The sequence below is a fragment of the Drosophila albomicans genome, chromosome 3 (genome assembly GCF_009650485.2).
Source record: "Drosophila albomicans strain 15112-1751.03 chromosome 3, ASM965048v2, whole genome shotgun sequence".
NCBI classification, from domain to species: Eukaryota; Metazoa; Arthropoda; class Insecta; order Diptera; family Drosophilidae; genus Drosophila; species Drosophila albomicans.
The window spans coordinates 12,133,009-12,151,310 of record NC_047629.2 but is presented as its reverse complement, the minus strand read 5'-3'; the positions used below and the strand labels follow the sequence as shown (position 1 = coordinate 12,151,310).

Genomic DNA, 18,302 nt, shown 5'->3' with positions numbered 1-18,302 from the left:
TCGATCCGGACTCGGTTTCAAGAATTTACAGCATCCAAACTGTAAACAAATTCAACTAACTCGCGGCTGTCTCTTGTTGCTTAGCTTCCTTATGGATTTGCATCCAGTTTCTTTTCCCGTTTCATTAATCAGCGCGTTGATGGAGCATGACACGAGCGCAACAGAGGGAGGAGAAGTCTAAGAAGGGGGAGTGACGGGTGCTGAGGATCCAACTTATACTTAATAACACCAATAGCTGTACTTGGCGTCTATTTTCGGCCTCCAAACCGTGAGGATTAAGTGTTAGTCTCTGCCAGGTTAAAGACCTTGCACATACATTAACTACAAGCACACTTTTATACCCTGCAGCTATTGAAATGCGAGTCTTTGAGTTATGCGATAGCATATGTAATAGATTGTGAGACATCTTTGGTTTGAAAAATCTATTTAAATACTTTATCAGTGTCAAAATGTCTCTTTAGTCACCCGTTTTCTTATCTACCAATGTGTGTATCCCAAATATTTAGTCCCTATAACATAAAGTATAGTATATGTTATAATGAGCTATCAGTCAAAGATAATGTTAATATTCAAATGTCGTATCTCTTTCTAATAACGAAAAGTAATTTAGTACACAGTTATTGGTCGTTATATTTACAAACTAGTTTGCAGTATACTATAACACATTTTATTTCTTGATTACATAATTATTACTTTAGTTTGGAATGTGTGAAAAGCGGAACAAAGAAAACGGCGTTTAAACGCAACCGATAGGTTTAATCTTGAAAGAAGTAATTTCAATCTTTAAATGAAAATTTATAACATAAATCTTGTTGAATAGAATTCTTAAATTTCGTATTCGTGTTTACAAAATCATTGTTAAGATCCAAAAGTTCTTAAACTATAGTAATTTTTAGAAATTAGCTTTTATACCATCGAATTAATAATTGTATATTGCAAAAAAGATCTGCATCAGTGGGGTCTTTATTGCTTTGGTTGACAATCTAGTATATTTTGTACTTTATTTTACTACATCTATACATAAACTTTAATATTATATTTTGTGGTCTGTTAATTCGGTATACTTTTAATATTAGTAACGCACTAATAGTAATACTATATTTGCTAATTTTGGTATATTTTAAGAATAATGGGTAGCGAGTATCTGACTTTATCTAGTTTCTCTATTCGTAGATTGTCAACGTTTCTTCTAGCTTAAATATAGAATCTATAATGTAGATTTATATGTATATATATATTAGTTTAGAGCATTCTGTAGTCATTAAATCTCGTTCACACTCAACAAGAGCATTCTCACACATCATATTGTGTCTACAACGCAATTGTATTATATCGCACAGTGAGTTCAATGGCCTTCGTCATGTCTTCCCCGAAATAGAGTGAGCATCGTCAACAAGCAAGCGAATGCAAATCTATTAACACATCTGCTCTTCTCGCTGCTGGCTGCTGACTGCTAATTATCATTGCCAAAAGTGTGGCTCACAGGTAGAGCACCCTTTTAATGGTTTGCAACTTGGTAAGGGACTCAAGCGGTGTCTGTTTTGCCACAGCTACCTGCCACATGGATTTGCCCTGGGACTCGGATTTAGCTACAACTCGCTTCGCTTCGCTGGCAGCTAACTCGTCACATTCGCTGATTTATTGGCACACTTCGTGAGTGGGCCAACCGCCTAGCCACTGGCCTAGCATGCAACTTGCAACTTGCGGCATGCGGTATGCGGCAGGCAGAAGCAGTGTGCCGCAAGCAGCGGGTAGCAGTCGACCGCCCCCGTTTGATTACAACAGCACCAACTGCCATCTGTTGCAGAAAGAGAGGGAGATGGAAAGAGGAAGAGAGAAGAATAGAGTGGGAGAGAGAGAGAGAGTTGGTGGAAGAGAGAGGGAGTCAACTAGAGGAAGGAAACAACACTAGAAAGCAAACTATGTCTTTAATTATGCAAATGAAATCATAACAATTTGCACCAATAACAGCGAAGAATTGTTCGACATGTATAAAATATATGGTATAAATAATATAAAGTAGAGCGAAAGAGAGAGAGAGGGAGAAAGAATGTAAGAGAGGAAGAGGACTGTAGAGAGCTAGAAAGAATGTTTAGAGGGGACACATAAAGATTTCAAAAGAAGAAAACTCCAACTAAATATATTGAATTCACAGGATTCGCAAGAAAAATTAAGATAGCTAAAAAGAATTATTTGAGAGAATTCGTCATATATATAGATTCGAGATATATACAATGAGGAAGCAAGTAAGAAAGTTACATTCGACTCTTAAATAATTTCTTTAATCTGATTGTAAATAAATCAAAAACAGGATTTATAAAGAATATAGGTTTTAGAGTGCCAAAAATTGAGACTACAGCTGTAAAAATTCGTATTCTATTCGTTCTTAAATGAAATGATCAAAACAAACTTGCAGAAATCTGTATGCAACTATAACAAGTGTAGTCAATAAAGAATTGTATCTATATCTTTTATAGTCTTTACAATATATGTACGTCTTGGCTGTTGACGCTGAAAAATATATATACTTAATGAGATCGAAGATAGATCCTTCTGTCTGCACAAAGTTACAATATCCTTCTTCTACATAGAAAGAGAATTTGTAAAGAAAGAAAAATGTGTTGTTGAAATCAGACATGCAAAAAATGCCGTCAGTTAGATAAGCCAGAAATCACAACACTGCAATCTGATTTAATCAAAAGATCACGGTTGCTCAATAAATGCTTGATAACGGCAAAAGTATAATATAGAAGTAGAGAGAGATAACTTGTTTCTTTCTAGGAAACGCTCGCTAAGAAAGTGTTAAGCAAACCTGATCTTCAATTACGCAAATCGAATGAAGACAATTCGATAAAAGAACCTGAGTTGCAAGCTGCATTCAAGATGGGGAAATATTCGGGATCTATTCAGCGACAGCAGCTGCTGCGAAATACCCAAAAAAGGTAATTCAAATCCAAATCCAAACTCAAATTCAAATGGGAGACTTATGCAACACACAAAGGAGACTCGTCCAGGCGAACGAATGAGCAGGAAGTCTGAGGCAAAAGTCCACTTTCAACATATGCGAAATGACCATATATGAGTATGTTTGTGGGTCGATTGCAAATGTTGTTTTATTTGCCTACGAGTGAATTTATTTGCATTTGATAGTGTGATGACAGATGGAGAGTTGGACACAGTTGTCAGCAGGTGAGACAGGAAGAGAGTCAGTCGGTCAACAGGTTCGAGATGTAATTAAAGCAAAGCGTGAGAAATGACATCGCCTTGAGTTCCCCCCGAATCAAAACTCTCATCAGTCTGCACTCTCTAAGTATGAAGTGCAGTCCAAAGACTGCAGACTGTCTGCAGATTGAGTGAAAATTGAATGCCTGCCCCATTATGGCCGTCAACTAGATTGTTTCCTTTTCTATTATTAATCTGCCACAAAGACTGTGACAAGTCTTGGTTGTCACTTTTGAAACCGGTTCAAAGATAACGCGTTGAACTGCAACTATCAGCGCACTTTTGTTGATATTCAAGCACAAGCACAAGAACAATAATAAATACTATTATTATTTTAGTTGATTATTTTTTTACACAACACAAAACACACAACACAGAAGTTTGTTTAGTTTATTAAATGTTGAATTTCTATTTGTTATTTGCTATATGCTGTTGGATGCCATTGGAGCAGCATCGATGATGAATCGAAGATCGACAGAGAGCGATGTGGACATGCAAGTGACTGAAAGCAAACTGATTTAGCGGAAAACTCGCCAGGAGTTCAATAGCATAGAAACACAGCAAAGAAATGCGATTTATTTGCTAACCAGGTTGGCAAATAAGCCGCCAGCTGGACTGAGACTCGACTGAGACCGAGACCAGAGACTCTCCAATGGAACTAGGAGAAGTAGAGGGAGAGGAAGGGGAGCTGACTGGGAAGCAACTGACAGTCAAGTGGAAAAAAGTGGAATAACAAGAAGCGAGTGCAGCACAGAGAGTCAGTAACTCGTTTGGCCAGAAAGAAGCATTAGAAACAGTGCAACGAATGGCAAAGAGGGTGGGGAGGAGGAGGAGGAGAAGGAGAAGTGGGGAGCAGACCTGGAAGAAGCCACACATTGCTGTTGGCCACGCGCTGCAGTTGGCCAAAAGTGGCCAGGGGAGTAATCGAGTCAAGTCGACTCGCATCGACTCGAGGGTGGAGAGAGAGAGAGTGTAAGGCGTTCATTCGGCTTTCGTTTCCAGTTACGTTGCGGTGTTTTTTGCGGTGGTGCAGCGCGTGTGTGTGGTGTCTTCTTCTTCTGGCTTGCGGCTTCTTGTTTCACGACTTTTCAACGTTTGGTTGCCGATTATGCAGTCAAAACTAGCGCGGCCAACGACACCACACACAAGCTCAAGCTCAAGCTCATCTCTTAGCATCGCTGTTAGATAATTTCAAAATTTTCACAGTTTGGCCAACTCTCAGAAGAAGTCAGTCAGTCACATTTCAGCTGAGTCAGCAGCAGTCTGCATCAAAGTTCAATCTCCCGAAAACCCAACAAAGCACAATAAACATGCGAGTAAATTGAATTTGATTAAATTCAATTGAAATGATTGCAACACAACAGCGCAATAACAACAAGAATTTTTTTGGAGGCATAAATTCATGAATACGATATATCATCAGCTGACCCTTTGTCCCATTATTTGGGGATAGGGAAAGAAGCCCCAGTGGGCACGACATGAGTCATGGCTAATTGTGCGCCTGGATTATGGAATTTGGATCGATATAAACGAACCCCTAAAATATAATTTGCGAGTAAAGAGTTTCCTTTAGGCCAAGAATTAATAATGAGTTTTCTCGTTTATTTTTCTGCTACTTATACAAATAATACCAGTCTATTGCGTTAACTGTCCGCTGGCACGATATTCATAACGCGATTAATTGTAGTTGGGTGGCAGAAGAATGAATACTCTATTATTTTATATTGTAAAAAATGTATAATAGGTTTTAACCATTTTTGATTTGAACTTAAAAGTATACGAATTGTCTGCATTCCCTAAGTCTTGATTATATTATGAATATATTTATGATATATTATGGAATAGTTATAGTATATGAAAAGCACTTCAGAAGAAATGTCGCATATGTTCCTAACATTTTTCGTACTTGACTTTTACTTTGCTCTTATTCATTAGTCGTTTCTTCTGCTGAATCTAACAATAAGTGATCACATCTTATATTTATCATTAATTAACACTTCTGTTGTATCTTTTAGCTAAAAGCGTAAATTATTTAAATTTTCATAATCGCTTTTGACAAATCAAAATAGAAATATACTAAATAGTATAGTATTTTATTATTTTTATTTTATTACTTTTTAGAAAGAAGATTGGCAAATACTTACTAAAGAGTATAATATGTTAGTGTTTTTATTTTATTAGGTTAAAAACTTCACAAAAACAAAATGTTTGATTTTTGTGTAATTATAAAAAATAAAGAATTCTTCAATTTAAACAATATACTGCATAAACTCGATGTTCGATTTTTCAAGATGAGAATTGAAGAACTACTGTCAACAAATAAATATACTAATAGTAATAGTACTACAAATATATGCAGGGTGTAGCTAAGTCGGTAAGCTCTTTTGTGAATTTTTTAAATTATTCTAAATGAACTCACCTTTAGCACGATGGACAGACTGCTGGCTGTCGCTGACTCAGAGAAGACGCTGTCATGGGATTGCGAAAGGGTTTCGCGTGTGTAATCGCTGCAAAAAACGAGAAAGAACAATGAAGAAAGAGTTGTATAATATATATTTTTAATAAGTAAGTAGTTCAGTCAATCACTTACCCATCCACATCGACATCGAGGAGTCGACCCTCGCTGAGGCTGCGTTGGCTGTCGGACATGTCAGCAACTGCTCCTCCAGCGGCGCCGCTGTCCTCGCCACTGTTCAGCTCCTGCGAAGAATCCCCGACGCTGCGCAGCTGTCGCTGATGATGGCGCTTGTCCATAAAGTAACTGCTGCGACTCATGCCCAGCGAATCTGGGAAGACGGCCACGCCCATCTGCTGTCGCTGTTGCGTCTGATACATGGCCTCGGAATGGGATTGTACTTGACCCGGCTGTGATTGCAACTGCGATTGCAACTGTTGCTTACTAGCTCTCTTCTTGCCCAGCAACACGCTCAGCAGCTCATCGCGATGGGAGCCGTATGATTTGGACTTGGGCAGCGATTGCGTCTGATAGCTTTCGTGCAACTGTTGGTGGGTCAGAGGCGATGCTGGCGACGAGGCGGATGCCCCAAGCGAATCTCCAGCGGCAACACTCCGCAAATTTTTCTCACTTGAACTGCTCGCTGGTGGCGGCAATGTGTTGCACGAACCGGGTCCCACAACTGATCCCACGCCCGAGGAATCTCCAGTGGCACCGACGACAGCACTGTCGGCGCTATTGATTGTCCGTCGTCGAAAGATCCGCCGCAAATTGCGTAGCGGATGGAAGCGACGGCGCTTTTGTTGCTGCTGCTGCTGCTGCTGCTGTTGCTGCAGTTGGTGTTGATGCTCTGCAAGGACAGCGAGAGAACGAAGGAAAGCAATTCAATTTGGATACAGTTAAAAATTTAAAAACAATTTCGAGTACAGACATTTGGGGCTGACAAATAAAACCTAGCTTGCTCTGCGAAAATTGTATTTCAGAGGATATTGCAGTGAAATGTTATAAGTGAGATACCCGCCGCGGTATTATCGTTTAACTATACCTAAAATATATATCGAAATGCATATCTGGGCTATTAATATAAAAAGTTCTGTCTAAAAATATTATAGCTTTATCTATTACAAGCTGTTGTCGCTCATCAGGAATATACACATATATTTTATGGAGTCAGAGATCCCTGCTTCTGACTTATATTTTTATTTATCGATTCGGTTTCTTTCAGTCAGAATAAAATAGACGAGTATTCAAGCTTTGTGGAGTCAGGAAATGTACATACATGAATAAAAATATAAATATTTTTGAATTTTAAATAAATTTTTTTAATATTGTTTAAGTATTTATAATAACTGATCTTTGGATTATTGAAATAAGTTGTGTTACTTTAGTTATTTACATCTCTTAGAAGATTTAAAATTATTGGTTGATGCTTGAAATAAGCAAAAATAAGCTGTGATCTACTGTATGCAACATATTCTCAATTATAACAATCATTTTATCCTAATACATATTCCCAATATCTAAATACTATATCAATATTATCTCAGCGCTTTTCTTTCTAGAGAATATCTAAAGATATTACACTGTCAAGAACACTTCTTACTTGATTTTCCTTTGCTCATCTTTTGAACAAACAAAATTCGTGTATAGGATCAAGAGAAAATAGCACAACTTTACATTTAAGAAACACATTGTCTTCATTTCGAATAGTTTATCGGATTGCGACTGTCAAAAGTTGATCAAGTTTTTTAAGGCGTTATCTGTTTGTAGATTTCCACAAAGGGTGCGCTTATATCTATTGCGAATCGAATTTATTTCATCTTTAGCAATTGTTTGCAGAAATCGAGCAAGCAATTTGGTGTCATAAATCAGCAACACGACTGATAAGAAAAAAAGGCAATTCAATTGGCAAACGATCGACAAAACATGCCCATAAATAGGCATAAGCAAAAGTCAATGTGCTAATGGGAACACCCAAAGTAATGAAAACTTAAATGAAATTCACATATAGAGAGAGAGAGAGGGAGAGAAAGAGCGATCAATTAAAATGAAAGAGAATGAGCAAACGCTAGCCTGCGTAGTTTTTGGGCAAGGTCGTATCTAATCTATCAATATAATACGTATGTAAGAATTTCTATTTCCATGGAAAGAATACTAGAGAAATGTTATGTGAAGCGTCAGAAAGGCGAGAACTGAAGTGTTTCAGAGAGTGCCACAAATATCAAACAGCTAAACAGCTTTACTACGCCATCAATTTAAATTAAATCGTATTGTAAATTCGCGTTCTACTTTAGGGCTCTCATAACGTTTATTTGTATTGCTGATAAATAGCAAAACAAAATAAAAAAAAAATAGCAAACGCTTTTAACGTCTTTGCACCGTGCTTACATTGGTCAATTAACGATTAGAGTCGCATTTATCGCAAAGCAAACGCGACACACGACATTTCGCGTTTGCAACATTCGTAAATTAACACGAGCGATGTACTTTAAGTTTCATATCCATATTCTAAATTAAATGCCTACTTCGAGTGTGTAACGAATGATGTACTTCGAGTTACATTTTCCCATTGAGCTTCAGTCATCGAATCAGAGAGGAACCCATGATGTCATGGCCTCCAACGTGACTCAATTTCTATTCCCATTTGAGCTTGTGTCATTCATGATCCCAGATGAATACTGGCGACTAGATAAAGTTAATGGTGAGTACACCAACAATAAGACTGACTGTAAACCTTTACTGCTAAATTTTCTTTCACTTCAATACAATGAGTTGCTGTCAATGGCTTAATATGTTTTTAAATTTACATTGAATTTTTTTTTAATGTAGTGTACAAGCAGAGTGAAGTAAAAAGAATAAAGACTGCTGACCAATTTAGACTTTTAAAGAGATTAACTCCGAAGAAAAATAGTTTTAAACTACATGTGCTCAACACAACTATTCTTATTGGTATGATTTTCTTAAAAAAATATATATGTCATTATATACTCGTACTCTTCTTTGTTTAATTTTAATATTTATTTAAAATAAAGTAATTTATTTTTTTTTTAATTGTATTTTATTTTATTTCGGGTAATTCTATTTAAGTATTATTTTCAGAATAACATTTAATTCGAACAATCTTAGGGAATTTTTAATTTACATAGAAAGCAATGATACAGCTTCTCTTATTATCATTACAAATGCTACTGTTACTTTTACAGCCGCTTGTTCTGTTAATGCAGCTGTTACTGCTGCTCACACTGTTAGTGCTTCTGCAGCTGTTACTGCTACCGAACCTGTTACTAGTGATGTTACTGTCACTGTTGCTGTTACTACCATTGTTACTGCCGCTTTTACTGTTACTGCTACTGTTACTGCTACTACCGCTGTTACTGATACTGCTAATGTTACTGCTACTGCTGGCGCTATTATTGTTCACTCCCGATCTTAGCTCTCTTGTTACTGTCACTGATACTTCAGTAACTACTGCACATCGATCGCTATTGCTACTTTTATTGCTACTGTTACTGCCGCTGTTAATGCTACTGTGCGGATTCTTTCATCGCTGCCATTAACACTTCCCCACAGCAGCTGAATGCTGAATGTTTAATGGGTATTCTACGGCAATGCTAACACATTTACGACTTTCTCCCACCTACTCGTTACTCGCGTTAGCTGACTGTCAGCGGAAATGAAAGAGCCGTCAATTTGAAACATTCGAAATGCGATTTGGCCGCCCCTTAAACGCTTCTAATCAATGGGCCTGTGCTACCGTTAGTTGCCGTGGCGTCTATAACAAATATCGACAGTATGCCAGTCACGTTTTGGGGCCAGTCCATTGCCGTAGTCGCTGTCGTAGTCGCAGTCGTATCCATATGCATATCAGCTCAGGCACGCGAACACTGCGTTCACTGGGCAGCATTCATGTAGTACAAATGTAGGTATCAGTTGTCAAAGCTCACACAGATTAAATTCGAATTTAAGAATCAATTCGCAAGGCTAAACTTGTTATCGAGGCTAACACATCAACTATATAACACTTTCTATAGCTGTTCTTAGATAAGATACAACCTAAAAATGTTTAAATTCGTAACGTTTTTTTTTTTTTAAACACATTTTATTCAAATCGTTATTATGTAAACAAATCCGCAACGAAATGAATCATGATGAATCAGTATTGAAATGACAAACATTTCCTTCTAAATACTCTATATATAATCATCGTGCTTGCGATGATGTCGTGTCTCAATATTTTTGCCCATATTATTTTAATTCTCTCTTTAGCTTTTGGCACAGTCATTTAACATTTCTTTTTTTTTATTTACTCATTGTCTTGTATGTGATTTTAGTAATTTATCAAAACATTGTAAGTCTCTCCCCACAGCTTATTTGGCAGCATGAAGCCATCATACACTGTGATGCAATCGAAACTGTTGTGCCAATTTATTGGGGTACAGTAAAAACTTTACTCGTGGAACGTTTTGTAAAAAATTAATGAATTGAATCCGCGATAGACGAATGACAGGAATAAATTTAAGCCTTTATACCTGAAACATCTTAGATTTTATTTATAATTCATGTTTACTTTTAACCATAATATTCTCATATCTATTTATTTGTATTATTGTCTACACTTAAATTTCGAATCGACTTTAAGGAAAAAAATAATCTTTTCTAACACATTTTCTTTATCAAAACCTTTAAGTTTAATAGAAAAGCTTTATAACAACTAATCAAGGTCTAAATTAAAGTGTGTGAAATATACAATAATTTCTTAAGGCATTTGTGTACCAGTCAATAAGATGATCTTTAAAATGTTCCAACATATTTTTGATTACCATAAGTATTGTATTGAAGCAGTATTTTTCTTTGACTTCAATCTATATCTCATGTTTATTGTCGATCGTGTAAACAATGCCTTAACAAATCGATTGTGTATTTGTTTTCCATTTGAAAGACTCCATTATTGTTATACTAAAGTAAGACAGCATATTATTAATGTCTCAGTTTTAAAGTGGTATAATATTCAAACATATATTTCATAAAGAAAATAAAGCGTAGCTTTAACACAATTTGATTACAGCGTCTTCAATGTAAAACAAACTCCTTTTATTAAATTTTGGTAACTAAAAAAATGTCATTGACAAGTTGTTTGCTTTGCTCTACTATTGTTGTAGTAAAATAGTATATTATTAAAGTATCAGTATTAAAGTGGTAATATTCACACAAAGCAAGCTTTATCGCACTTTAGTTAAAGTGTCTACGCTCTTTTTAAAACAAACTCTATTTAATAATTTTGAGCAATTTTAAAAAAATGTCATTGACTAGTTATTTTCTTTTGAAAGACTCTACTATTGTTATAGTAAAATAATTCAGTATATTATTAAAGCATTGGTATAAAAGTAGTGTAATATTTAACAAAAAACAGCAGAGCATAGCTTTAAAGTGTTCAATTTATCCCCCTTTTTAAAACCAACTCTATTTAATAAATGTTGTTGGTACCCAAAAAATGTCATTGAATAGTTGTTTGCCTTTGGCAGCATTCACTGTAGCATTGTGTGTGTTTGTTGCACAAATGAATGAATGCCGCTTGTTACCATTGTTGTTAGTAGGGCATGTGGAGTTGACACAAATTCTAAATGAAATATGGATGCGAATGCGATTGCGAATAGGCGTGAAAACTGGTAACCTGCAAATGGTAAATGGTAAATGGTAAATGTTAATGGTAAAGCGAAGCTGTCGAATGCGACGAGCTGTCTGCGATTTGGCGGCCTTTGGCATAAAGTAGGCGCATTTATTAATTAATCAATTGAAAATGTTGCGCGCACAAATGCAAATTGGCAACTGGCAATAGCTCAGCGACATGACAAAATCCAAATTGACTGGCAAAGTATTTAAGCCAGCGGCAAGTTGCAGTAATTGGAGACTCTTGTTTTTGTTTTTGTTTAAGCAGCAACTGTGTGTGAGCGGATACTTGACACATGTACGCTGCGTATACGTGTTATTGTATTAGTTGCTTTGGCAAGTTTTATATATATACATATATTGTACATATATTTTGTGTTTTCAACCTTTTGTTCAGTTAACCATGCTTTGAGGCTTTGGCTTTTGCTTCGGCTTCGGCTTCAGCTGCGGCCAACTTGGCTTGGCTTGGCTTGACTGGCTGGAAGGAAGGTCAAGTGAGCCGTCGTATTGCGCCTTGCCCCCTTGCCTGCCACGCCCTCTTCGCGTCTCTGCCTCTCGCGGTCGCGTCATCATCCATTCCCAGTTGGCATTGGCGTGTGGGCAGCTTATCCGCTTTACAAGTGCTTAATTCACTTACGTAGAATATAAATAGAGAACATAACACAACACAACACTAAACAACACAACACAAACATTGCGCAATTCGCACTGCGTTGGCTGCCGCCCGTCGAACCGGCTGCAACGTGCAACATGCAACACAACAACACGGTAATACTTGCAATGCAAAATGCCATCGAGCACTCTGATACTTGTGGCCTTCAAGCCGCTTTGCTTGGCTCCCCAAAAAGTTCTCTAATCAGTTTGCTTTGCGAGCGTAAATTCTATTGCCAATTGTTACACAAACATTCTATATTTATAAGGCGACTCAACAGGTTCAATTCGTTTTATAATTCAATCAATTCGATCTCGCAATGAAGTCGGCTAGCGGGTAGTTGCGTCTATCACTCGCAAGATAAGAGACTACTACAATAGCACGCTGCCATTGGCAATAATCTCTGCTGGAAGTTGGCTTCAATCAAGCAACAAATGTGGCGATGACATGAAGCTTATCAGCTACGAGCCAAACTAAGAGCAACTCGAAGCCTTTCAGCACTCAAACAAAATGTTGCGAGACGCACGAAACTGATTACAAATTATCCCCAATGTTGTTTTTGTAGATGTTGCTGCTGCTGACACTTCAATTAGAGCTTTCTAAGTCTGACCGCTGTCTATCAACTTCAATTGGACATCGTCTTTGTATGTGTATTCGTCTTCTTTCTCTCCCTCTCTCTGTTTGTTGTTTGCCTCCCATTTCCGGGCAATGATATAACAAACTCAACGAGTCACATTAACTCCGATTCTTAGACTTCGTGTCGTGACACGATCAGGCACGAGTCAACATGAGTTGAGAATTCTTTCACAATAAAAGAAAGAAATAGGAAAAGTTTTATCAAGTGTAATGAATGAACAGAAAAAGCATTCCAAAAACAACATTATCATAATTGTTCCCCTTTTCCGAATATACTTTTCCATTATGAATGCTATCTTAGACTTGATAAGCTATAATAACTAGTAGTATTTATGTTAGCTTACTTTCATTGGTCTACCAATTTAATAACTGAATTTAAAGTTTTAATTAAGTTTTAATGTAATTAGATTTTACTTCAAATATATAATTTACAAATTTACTATTTTATATTTATTTATTTATTTATGTGCCTTGTTACGAAAGCTATCTGTAACATGATAAGCTACAATAACTATTAGTATTTAAGTTTCCCAATTTAATAACGGAGTTAAAGGCTTTATTTATATATTTTTTTATTTGTTTTTAATTATATTTTACTTCAAATTTATAAGTTACAATTATAACCCACAAATTTACAATTTAATAGTTAAATATTACGAATGCCATCTTCAACTTGATTAGCTATGTTAAGAAACTTTACCAATTTAATATAAGAATTTAGGGCTTTAGCTATTTATTTTTAATAATATTTTAATTCAAAGTTATCATTTAGAAATGTAACTTAAATTTACAAAAATTTACATTTAAATTTCGAACGCTATCTTTAATTTGATAAGCTATAATAACTATTATTATTTATGTAAGCAAACTTAAAAAAGATGTAAAGCGAAAGCTTTAATTATTTAGTTTTAAAAACACTTTAATACAAATGAATTAAAATTTTTAAAAATACATTTTCACACTTTCAATTTAAGAACTAAATATTTATTTCCCTTGTCTGTCATTTCTTATCTTTTGGTGTTTCCATCTCTAATTCTTCGCAAAGCACTTCGGATTACTTTGTCAAGTGTTAAGCAGCAATCGATTGATAAACCTTTGACATTCTGCGGACAACTGTTTGTGGGCTTCTGTTCGCACTCCTCTCTCTCTCTCTCTCTCTCTCTCTCTCTCTCTCTCTCTGTCTCTCTCGCTTTATATAAGAGCCGCATTGTGTTCTCATTGAACCATTAAATTCGGTGTTCATTGAACAGCTTAATTGTTTGATAATATCTGACCCAGATAAGTGCTTAGTTGGCGTTTGTACTGAACCTACATTGTTCTCAATAGGCCCTTCAGCTTAACATAAAACACTCTGTCGAAATTCTAATGAAAATATACACAGAGCAAACATTCTTCGAATTCAAAAATAGTCTGAATTTCGATTTTGAAAAAGTAATCGCATTTTAGCACAATTTGTTTATGGCTTTCTATTGATGTTTTATGGGAGGAATGCCGCGCGAAAATATGCTGAGCATTTCGTAGTTGAATAAATAAATAAAAAATATTACCTGTTCAAATAAAATTCACCGAAAATAGATGCAGATGTTCTCGATTGTTTACACTGAGTGTTGTAAACATGCGACCCCAGTTAGAAGTTGAACAAATACATACATATGTATATACTTAGAGTTTCACTTGTGATGATGCTATCGCAGAAATCAATAACAACACAATTATGCACTTCACTTAATGGCTAACAATTTTCTGGATATTTTTTTTCGGTTGATAATACTCGCAGCACTCTCGTGCTTGAATTTGACTCACTGTAGTATTTTGTGTTAGCCGAAATGACGAAACTATATTACAAATATCGATTTAGTAATTGTATGAACCGATTACAATTTCATGTGCTTTAACGTTTTATGGTTTGATGTTTCATTCGAAACGAACTCAAGAGTTATTGTAGTTATGACGACTACGACTACGACTTCGACTTCGACTACGAGTGACTACGGCAATTAGTACGACACGCGCCAGGTACTACGAACAGTTCACCTGCACAGGTGGAGCAGAGAGCACAGAATGAATTAATGAATAGGTAAAAACGAATGCGCGAATACGAAGGCAGCGACGAAGTTGAAATCGAAATACTAGCAGACAACAAAACAACAACAAAAAAACAAAAATACACAGACAGTGAATTGAAATCGAATCGTATTGAAACCGAAGCGAACAAAAAGCCGAACGACCCTCGGATCGGATCGGCAAATGTTTGGCTTATTAGCGACTAACTGATTAGCTCTTGCTCTTACTTCTGCTTTTGCTTTTGCTTCGCACTCGCACTACACAACTAACAAGTTGCATTACATAGTTACACTTAACAGCATGCGTGAATAACAGCGCACTGTTAATGCTTAACAGCCATTCCCTTGCATACATACATACATGCATGTGATTATGTGAGAGTTCGCTTTGTTATGTTATTGTTTTGTTGTTGTCTCAGTGCGCTGGCAACAACAAAGGGCCCAGTTTTGAAATACCCATAGAATTGCTAATACTCAGAATATTGCATTAAATCTCATCAACATAGAAAGTTGTTGTACCATCAGTAATTACATAAACATTATTCAAACAGCACTAAAACCACATTTGAAATTTCCATTACTGAACAAATATTATGAGCACTTTTCGTGATAAGTTCTATTTAACTGTGGCTTCTGTAATTAATAATACCCAAGCTGATGATGTTCAATTTCACGATTCGAAGCTAAGAAGATCAAATTTATACGCTCATTTATCAATTGTATGGCGTAAAAAGAGTTTTTAAGAAATCATTTCTTAATTTTCTATACACGCAGTTGAGTAGAGAAATTTAATTTAATTTCTCAACAGCAAAACAAATGTAATTAAAAGGTCATACATATGTATGTAACATAGTATAGTTGAATACATATGGATGATATACGCAGTGTGGGCTTTGTCTGCAGATTTATGTGACAGACAGATAGACAGACAGAGGGACTGACTGACGAATGCGGTTGCAACAAAACGAAATTCACAGTCCCAACTAATTATGCACAAACAAACTTGCGAAGTTAACTGGCTAAACTAATGCTCTCTCTTGTGGGAGAAGCAATAATCATGGGTGAGGCAGCACCAAATGGATCTCATCCAGCAGCTACCCTTCTATTATATAGTGTATAAACAATTGCTGCGCATTGTGGCAATTGTTTGTTTGTCGTTCGGGAAAGTCGTGGACTCTTTTTTTGCACACATGTTTTGTGTGTTTGCGTCTTGAATCTATGTACATACTATGCTTACATAAGTACCTTTGAACTTGCACATAATCGTAGCGAATAAACATAAAGCTGAGACTCACCCATATTCGATGAACTGTTAGCATCTTCTGCGGCCACCGGACTGGCAATTGGTGTCGATGTTGCTGGTCCGTGATAGCCATGGGATCGACTATTGCCCTCGGGCAATGATAAGGGACCCGATGGTCCACAGAGATCCAGCTCGAGTGGGGGCGAGTTTTCACGCACACACGACATCAGTCCGGAAGACATGCTGTAAAGTAAAGAAAAATAATATAGATATATTATAAATTACATATAAACTATTAATATACATTTAGTTTTTACATTCATCAAGTTGTTAGGTTGTTTCTCGTACAAGACGTTGTTAATTTAGCAAACAGCCTCAAAGTATGCTACACTTTGGTGCGCACAATTAAATACGGTGTGTAAGAAAGAGACAGCCAGCAAGCACTTGCTAAAGCTGCTAATTGCTGCTGCTCTGCTTAAAGTGCGCAGCAAATGGACAGAAATGCAGAAAGCATTGCATACTTTGCAGCGCTAAGTAGAAAACAGCAACTATTTATGGGTTTGCTCCATTACCAACACCATTAGCAACGTAATGATCATTGCGAGTTACGAGCCTCATAACTAACCGCAAAAAGCTACGCATGAAGCATGCGGCCACCGCGTTGCACTCTCATGTAGTCACACATATCGCAACGTGAAAATCTTACAAATTAACTTTGGCTTTCATTTGCATTTAACAGTTGCAAGAGGGTATCCAAGTATGTGTGTGTGTGTTTGTAGATATGTTTTAGTTGCAAACAGACAAACATTGAAAAGTTAAGACCCCGTGAAACGCAACGCAAATGAGCAACAACAAAACTTTAATTATATAGATACTCGTATACAACAAACTAGCGAGGTTTGTGCTTTTGTATCGCAAATAAGATTTGCATATCCGACGTCAATGTTTGGCTACGAGCATTACTTAGAGTAGAGTAAGTATCTATATCTGTTGCTGTTGCTGTTGCTTACACACGGTAATTGCACCTGCTCATTACTCAAATTTGCCAACATAATTATGATGTGCCGGGGCAAACAATGTAGACAACAATAAGCCGCAAGCCGCAATTCAACTCAGACATTAGACCCTAAGACAATGGACTCTGGGCCAGAAGGAAGCTTACCTCCTCCCCCCCAAAAAATATTGCTGTGTGACTTGACTTCCCATCTTGCCTTACACTTTGTCGCCTTGGCAGTAAACAAAAACGAGAGAAACAAAAAAAAAATAATGCACTTAACAGAAGAAAAAAACAAAATGTTCTCAAGGCAGAGCAACAAACACTTGTTGCTAGAAATAAGTAACAATGACAATAACAACAACAAAAAAGTTAATCTCAATGACAACACACAACACAACACAGCTGTTGCTGTTGCTGCAAAAGAGCCAAAGAGCAAAACTAACGTCATTGCAAAATGGCATAATGCGCAGAAAACACTTTGAATTGAAAAGGAAAGTGCCCCTGACCGGAAAGCAGATAGAAAAGCCAGCTGAGCTGAGCTGACTTGGGTTGAATTGAATGAAAAGTGCATGCTCATTGCACGTTTTGCACAATAATTCAGAGGCCCAGAGACCTCAGAGGCCTTAGTTACTTAGTGCCAGACTGCCAGTGGCCTATGTAAACTGTTGACTTTTATTTTTCAGTTTCGGTTTTATACTTTTCATTCGTATTCACTTTTTGTGGCCATTAATTTTAATGACTTACAACTTCGACGCCTGTTTCTCGGTCACATTTTTCGCCTCATTGCAAATATCAAATATAAAATGCTGAAAATAAGGGCAGCAATTTGCACTAGCGCATTAAACCAGCCTGCAATAAGCACTACAACAATATTGTGCTTACTAATTGCGCGAAAAATGCAGCACTTGCATTTCTAAAACAGATGAAAGAATATAATTAAAATGAATTTAAGTTAATTACAATTAAAAGGCACAAAATTAAATGTCCCACACCGTTGTTTAAAGTGACTTGGCTACTTGCACATAGATGGCGCTAATATCGTGTTGCATTCCTAAGACACCCTTCTGTATTTCTTAGATAGATGGCGCTTTACTTACTCAACTAAGAATATAGCTGAAAATACTTGAAAATGTGAAAAGATGCCTTCTATAGCGAGTATATCACAATTGCTGTGCATTTATGCAAAGAGGAAACAATTATTGCGGAATTTTAATTGTTAACAAATGCTTAAAATGCAAAAAGAAAAAACTCGGAAATGAGATCACTTTCATTGCCCACAGCGAATTCAAATTTCAATTTTAATTTAAGCAAACAATATTATATATTCAACTTTTGATTTCAATTCTAATTAAAGCAAACAATGCCCA

The 18,302-nt window shown here is 36.5% G+C and overlaps 1 protein-coding gene across 2 annotated transcripts in view; it reads right to left on the bottom strand.

Annotated features, from left to right (window-relative positions):
• Nucleotides 1-18,302, bottom strand: part of LOC117571279 (mucin-4) — a 38,981-nt gene that overhangs the window by 6,327 nt on the left and 14,352 nt on the right. For both annotated transcript variants that reach the window (XM_052006138.1, XM_052006137.1), the window contains exons 4-6: nt 15,991-16,181; nt 5,813-6,527; nt 5,642-5,729 (exon numbers count right to left, since the gene is read on the bottom strand). In XM_052006138.1, the coding sequence (XP_051862098.1) occupies nt 5,642-5,729; nt 5,813-6,527; nt 15,991-16,180 (993 nt within the window). In that variant the 5' untranslated portion in view covers nt 16,181. The remainder of the gene's footprint in view (nt 1-5,641; nt 5,730-5,812; nt 6,528-15,990; nt 16,182-18,302) is intronic.